The sequence below is a fragment of the Dryas octopetala genome, chromosome 1, assembly GCF_963921425.1.
Source record: "Dryas octopetala chromosome 1, drDryOcto1.1, whole genome shotgun sequence".
Taxonomy (NCBI): domain Eukaryota; kingdom Viridiplantae; phylum Streptophyta; class Magnoliopsida; order Rosales; family Rosaceae; genus Dryas; species Dryas octopetala.
The window spans coordinates 3,572,802-3,579,959 of record NC_141366.1 but is presented as its reverse complement, the minus strand read 5'-3'; the positions used below and the strand labels follow the sequence as shown (position 1 = coordinate 3,579,959).

General features: G+C 38.7%; 1 protein-coding gene across 1 annotated transcript; it reads right to left on the bottom strand.

Annotated features, from left to right (window-relative positions):
* Positions 1 to 3,750: 3,750 nt before the first annotated feature.
* On the bottom strand, positions 3,751 to 5,219 carry SOS5 (Fasciclin-like arabinogalactan family protein). Its single transcript, XM_086228728.1, has one exon. The coding sequence runs from the start codon at positions 5,157 to 5,159 to the stop codon at positions 3,903 to 3,905; it is 1,257 nt and encodes a 418-aa protein (XP_086084854.1). The 5' UTR covers positions 5,160 to 5,219; the 3' UTR covers positions 3,751 to 3,902.
* Positions 5,220 to 7,158: the final 1,939 nt, after the last annotated feature.

Genomic DNA, 7,158 nt, shown 5'->3' with positions numbered 1-7,158 from the left:
CTATTTGCTTGAGTCCTTCCTTGACCCACCCACCCTTTCCCAACTTTGTCTGTTTTAGCAGCACCTCAACCCTTTTATCATAAACTAATCCAACCTAATATCAAATGGACGTTTGTTTATATGCATTTTGCAGATTAAACTAAACCACACACTTTTTTTTTTTTTTTGAGTAAAACTAAACCACACACTTAATTAATTCTTGCTTGTTGCAATTTTGGGTGTTTCTATCCTACTTAATTGTGTACATACCATATGAGTCTCAAGTTGATGGGAAAATCTATTTTATAAAACTATTGACGAGTGATCATACACTTATCAATTAGTATTTTTAATATGGCACTTACTGTCATCTACTTACATACTCTAAATTTTTGTCGCATTAATCATTAGATTTTCATCCAATCATCTAAAATATAGCATCTTAACACTACTATTATAAATTTTATTATTAACTGTGAGCAGTTGTGTGAATTATGTGAATTTATATTCAACTATCTATTAGCTTATTAGTTCGTTAACAAAAACTCCATTGATATACTGGAAAAGATTTCACAATCTTGGACTCAATCTTCAAATGCTATTAATTTATGCAGAAATGTCATGTAATGAAGCCCCAGAAAGTTGAACGGGCTGCCAATTTGAATAATGACTTGCATGCATATCCAAATTCTTTTTAGGGAGCACAATTGGTGTGGCTTGTTAAACAACTCTAGAAGAGAGAGAGATCATGGCCTGATGCATTGACCCATCAACTTGAAGAGAAAAATAATCATGCTTTGGATCCTTAAATCATTTTTTTGGTTATTATATTGATATATTATATAGTAAAAGCAGGTACATCTAATGGTTTCACCTTCTTTTTGTTTTCCCATTTTGTTTTGTTCTGTTTGGTGGGTTTTTACTTATTACCTGGTGGACCTTTAAGTCCTCTCTGCCATGCCACCATGTTTGTTGACTAATTGACTCCTAATGCTATCCACTTCTGCCAAACCTTTAAGTAATTAAGGTGAGGCCAATAATGTGTATATCTCTGGCATCAATCTGTTTTTTTTTCCCCTTATTTGTAGTATAATATATAACCTCAATTTGTTAAAAATTTATTTACAATAAATTAAAATTCTATGGCCTTGTTTAAAGTCAATGCCCTTAATCTGGAAATACAAAGAGACTAAAGAGAGTCTTCGATTGAATATATATTTCGAAAGAAAGTGAAGAACAATTATGAATGTTGTTTGACAATTTCCATCATATATATATAATAGTGCGAACTAGGAAAAAAAAAGGGCAGCACAGTGAATCAAATGATAAATTAATGAAAGAGGGTTAATTTAAACAACTCTTCTCTCTGACTTTAATCACAAGTTCTCTTATTCGAAATGTATATAGACAAAACTTGAACTTTAATAAAAGCTTTTTAAGAATCATTATATTTCAACCTGCAAAAAGAATGTTAATTTTGCTTTGCAAAGTCAAGGAAACTTAATTTGCAAGGAAAAGGGGGTGGGAACTAATTGTGGTAGACAGATATTGTAATTTGCAAGTCTGCCAATGATATTTTAAAGGATAAAAATGCCAGCCATAGAGCAAACACAATCTAGATAGTTTGACCCCAAAAGGAATTTATAGCTAGGCACCATGGTCATTGTCATTAGGGTTAAGCAAGCACCACAACCACCACCATTGCCCACTAGGCTACCACTAGTAGTACATGTACATATATTGTTGTCTCCATTCTATGCCACCCACATCTTGGTCCTAAAATTGGAAACTTGGACAAGAGGGTTTGGCTCAGATTTCACCAACATCCCTCCTCAAACTTTGGTCAATTTGGTGAAATTGAAAACCTCAACTACTAAAGTGTTTTTTATGCTTCACTCATATGTATTTCTATTTTTACTAATAAAAGGTTATAACCACTCACATTCGAGATTATATTTCAATCAACTTAGCCCTCACGATATTAAACGATTTCTAACTATTGGATAATTGCAAATCAAATTATAGTACTATTGGCTTTTGACTTCTGAATGAGAAAACAAATTAGTTAGATGTTATGATCATTAGCAGTAATTACGGGTGGACTTTATATCAATTCTATTGATCAAATGATCAACCTGTTTTCACAAAACCAGTTCACACACGGGAAGCTCAAGGCCCAGCAGTTTTAATACGCAAACAGTTGTGAAACTTCCGAGCATGGATAATATCCTGATGGGCTGAATGGTGTCCCATTAGATGGGCCCAGTATCTTTCAAAGTCTGTTTTCAGCAGCCAACCCAGCATTGTTGGCTTGCCGTACAGGGCAAGGCTGCTTTTTTTTTTTTTTTTTTCTTGTTACTTACATCAAACAGTAGCATTTTCCCAAGTTTTTCTTTTTCGAAGCGGCCAAGAAGTTACAGTAAAATAACATATGTTGTATGAACATAATGAGTCATACTCTGCAAGTCATGTAAATGCACTATTTTTTTTTTTTTTTGGATTGAAGCCTTGATGTTCTAGGTAGACTAGTTGTCAGCCTCGGAATACATTGTAGACCCATTCTTTAATAACTTAATTTTTTTGGTTAAATGATTGTATAATATGATATGAAAGCCTTATTTGCAAGAGGTCATAGATCCAAACCTCCAATCTATAATCCCAGCTTCTTTGTTAGTTTATAGGGTGAAACAGCACTTATATATTTCTCTAGTCAATCTCAAAAAGAGTTATTCCTCTCTATATAAGAAGTCATCAATTTTTTTTTTTTGATCACCAAATGAAACACGTTTTGATGAATAACCTAATGGGTAGTTTGTGAGGTGGATCCATAGTGCTGGTGTAATCTCAGAGGCTTTAGCAGCAGTGAACTTTTCCCTCATCTGTCTACTCTAGAAGGCAACAACATCAGACTGTAGTACTGTACCCACAAATAGAGTGCAGAAAAGGGCATCTGAGTACTCACACTGTAGATTTCCTCCCCTGTTCAAATAGTCCTCACTAGATCTGCCCGTACACTGTCCTCCTCTGCCTCTTCAATCAACATCCAATGGCGTAGAAATGCGTGAGCACTGGGCACCACCGCATCTTCAACTTGTACTAGATCATCACCGTCCATTTCTGGGCCCACAACATACCCTCCTCTGTCATGCACTTTCCTCTTCACTAATTACACATACCCTACCACCACTTTTTCTATTTTTCTTTTTAATTTTTATTTTGGTCTCAACTCTGAAGCAGCCATTAAATCTACCAAAGTCCAAAGCTACCTCCCCTTCCCTGCCACTCTGTCAGTCTGCCTTAGAAAAATAATAAACAAATAAAAGGGAAAATTTATTGTAATAACTAGAAACAAAACAAAGTCCAAATTGTGAAATTTGTGGTTCTAACTTCTAACTAGTTCTGAGCAAGATATTCGGCTTAACACAAGAATGAACGATTTATAACTTTATGAGTATGAATGACACAAGGCAACAAAAAATGTAAACAATAATCAAACAATTTTACCCCAAATTCGTAGATCCTTTCCTTTTGATCTCTATTCCGAGAAAATCTGCAGATTTTCCTGCATTGTGGGTTTGCACAGATTGGAAAAAAAAAAAACCAATGTGGGTTTTGATGGGTTCAGGAGCTAAAGACTAGCTAGCCAATGTGGGTTTCTCTACCATATCGGATTGGAAAAACAAAAAATTAGATAAACTTTGAATGTATTTACAGTTGGACAGCCGCAGATCCAAGAAACAAAAAAATGATTCTTTCTGATATACATACAAATTATTCAGACATTAACACAATTAACATTTATAAATTTTAACAAAAACAAAAATGGCTGCTTTTGCAGCCCAATTCAATTCAATGTGTGAAAGAAAAAAAAAAGAAACCCAAAAAAAAAATCTAACAATTATGAAGCAAAATAAATAAAAATCTCATACCACTAAATACAATCCTATACAACACGATGCGATCCCGAAGCTCCACAGCCCATTAACGGCAGAATCCGATCGAATCTCTTCGCGAAACCCCGGCGGCGAAGAGAGGTGCGATGGAGACCCATTCGAACTCTCCGGCGAGGGAGCGACATCCGGCGGCTGAGTCCCGCCTGAAATTGGAGTCCCGGGCTTGGCCAACGCTACTGGGTTTTTCCCAAAGATCTCTCTGGGCAACAAAACCTCGGAGACCCCGAAAATGGCGACGGGCTTTTGGTCGAACACGGTCTGGGTCACCGAGGCCAGGACGACTCCGGTGTTGATCGCCATCGTGCCATTGATCCGGCTGATGTTGAGCGTGTAGCTTCCGGCGCCCATGTCTTCTGTAGCCAATGTGGGCTGAACCGGGTTCACGATCGACTCGAGCGAGCCGAGTGGGTAGTAGGAGTGCAACACGTGGAATCTGAGGACCACTGCTTTCTTATCGGCTGGCAGAGACTGAAGCCTCACGTTGCTGGGTAGGTTGGAGAAGGCGGTGTCGGTGGGGACGAAGAGGGTTATTCCGGCGCCGCCCTCGTCGGCCTCGAACTCCTCGACGACGCCGGAGGCTGACAGCATCGACGCCGCCACGTTGAAGTTGTGGCCGTCGATTAGGGCCTTAGTGATGTTGAGGCCCAATGGGGGTCGAGTCTCGGAGGCCATGAGATCGAAGCCGTAGGGGACAAGAAGGGAATTGACGGCGAAGATGCTGACGTTGTAGGGAAGGTTTTTGATTAGGGTCAAAACGGTGGCGTTTGAGGGGGAGTAGGGGGCGGGAGAGCGGACGGAAACGACGCCATTGGAGGGGTCGCGGGTGAGGTTGACGGAGCCGAAGTTGTTGGTGGCGCGGCCGGTGGTTTGGAAGAGGGTGGTGATGAGTTTGCCGGAGGGGGGGAGGCGGGTGAGGTCGGAGGGGGAGAGGTACTCGAGGAGGACGTGGTAGCGGAGGACGTCGGCGCGTGAGGAGGGAGAGAGGCGGCGCGTGAGGTCGGAGGAGGAGAAGAGGTAGGGGTTGGGGACGGCGAGGAGGGTGAGGGAGGAGCGGAGGGAGAGATCTGAGGCGATGGTGGTGGAGAGGAGGGCGGTGAAGTCGGAGAGGTCGGGGAAGGAGGAGAGGAGGCTGGTGATGTTGAGGGCCTGAATAGTGGTGGAGGATAGGAGGAGGAAATAGAGTAGGGTTGTAGGGGTAAAATGGGAATTGGGAAAAGTGATGGCCATTTCTTTTGGATTGGGGGTAGGGGTGGAGGTCTCTCTCTCTTTCGCAGAGAGAGTGTTGTGTTTTTGGTTTGTGTTTGGATTAAATGATTAATAGCAGAGAGTAGAGGTGGGTGAGTGAGTGAGTGAGTGAGTGAGTGAGAGAGTGAGAGAGTGAGAGTAAGTGTGAACCGTGTGGTGATGTGGGGTAATGATGATGTGAATGGTGAATGGTGAATGGTGAATGGTGAATGGTGAGCACTGAGCAGTGGGAGTGGAATAAATGAATAATGCTTGCTTGCTTAATGGCTTAATGCTGCTTACTTGCTTGTTATTTTTGCGGGAGGGACTTTTAAGTCTTTTAAGGTTTTGGCCCACGCGCGGAAGATGCTTTTGTGGAGGGAACTCGCTGTGGAGTTGTGATAGCTGTCAAAAGACAGACAGAAAAGTCCGTCCGGAACTCAACTCAAGTTACTGTTCATGTTCGGCGGTGGGTGAGTGAGTGAGTTCAGTTCAGCTTCAAGCACTGTCTGAGAATATGGAGAATTGTTTCACATTAAACATGTACAACTTTATAAGGGTTTTGGCTACATTTTTTATTGTTAATTAATTTTGGAATGAATGTCTAGATTTTTTTTATGATGTCAGAACAGGTTCGTTTACGTGTGTTAGGCCGAGTGGTCACATATGCTCCACGTGTTTAACTTAAGTAACATCACACATGAGAAAGCGTATGAAATAAAATATAAAGTGTTGTTTCACATTAGAAATGTATAGCTTTAAAAGGATTTGGACTACTCCTCTTATTACCAATTAATTTTAAAATAAATACCTAAATTCCTTTACTCCGCAACTCCTAAATCCTAAATCCTAATCTAATCCCCGACTACAAATAAGAGCCAAAATCTTTTTCTTTTTATTTAATTACTTAATATATAAAAAGGAAAAAAAATGGGAATGTATAATTGGTACTTTCTGTATTATAACTGACATAGAAGATTTTGTTGATAATAGTATAGATTACAGTACTTATATATGATTTGGTGATAAATTTGAATCAATTTACAATAATTGCAATTAGTTTGATGAACTTATTTGACATGAAACCATTGGATGGAGATGGGTCTGATGCATTCCCAATGAACCTTGTTTTGGGATTAAATTCTTGTATGCATGTCTGTCTAAGAGGAAAAAAACAACAAAAAACAAAAAGGAGAAGCAAAAGTTGCACATATGCAATTATTGTTTTTCTTTATGTTAGCAGTTTAGCACTCGGGGGTGTAAGCATAATGATGGGAAGAAGAAGGCTTCAAACCCTATATAATTCTCAGATAAAAGAAAAAAGCCAAAATAATTTCTCTTTATATGCCTACAAATATAATACAAGAAGAGTATGAGTATTGGTGTTTATATATAAAACTTTACACAAATTTATATGTCGTTCACTCGTTTGTGTAATCTGCCACATTTTTACCTTTATTTATCCCAATTTCAAATTTTATTTGTGGTGCCATTAAATATCTTATAAAATTATACACATACGATATACATAACTAACTAAAAGTCCAAAATGGGTTCCTCTCACACACCATCCCACATAATTGTCCATCAATTGGAAGTTTCCTATCTTACAAATTCTCTTCAAGGTATAAAAACCTTTTTTCTTTTTCTCACAAATGAGGTGCACAACAAATTGCTACCCTAACTGTAGTTCCTACTTCTTCTCTATGTTTTTTTTTGTTGACCTTTGAAAGTTTCATAGAAATCTCTTACATTTATGTGTATATATGTATTCAGTACACCTAGAAATTTGTTGGAAATTATATTTCAAAATTATGTTGGTACAGCGAGGGACAATGTGTTGTGTTTGATATTAGTGGGGAACTGAAACAGACCCAGGAAGAAAAATTAAAAAGTGATAAAAGAGGCTGTGCTTAGTGCTTATTTTTGTTTCTTTGTGCATAAAATATTGGTCTCACAGGAACAACAGTGAACAACTTGCATATGAATCTGCTTGACAAAG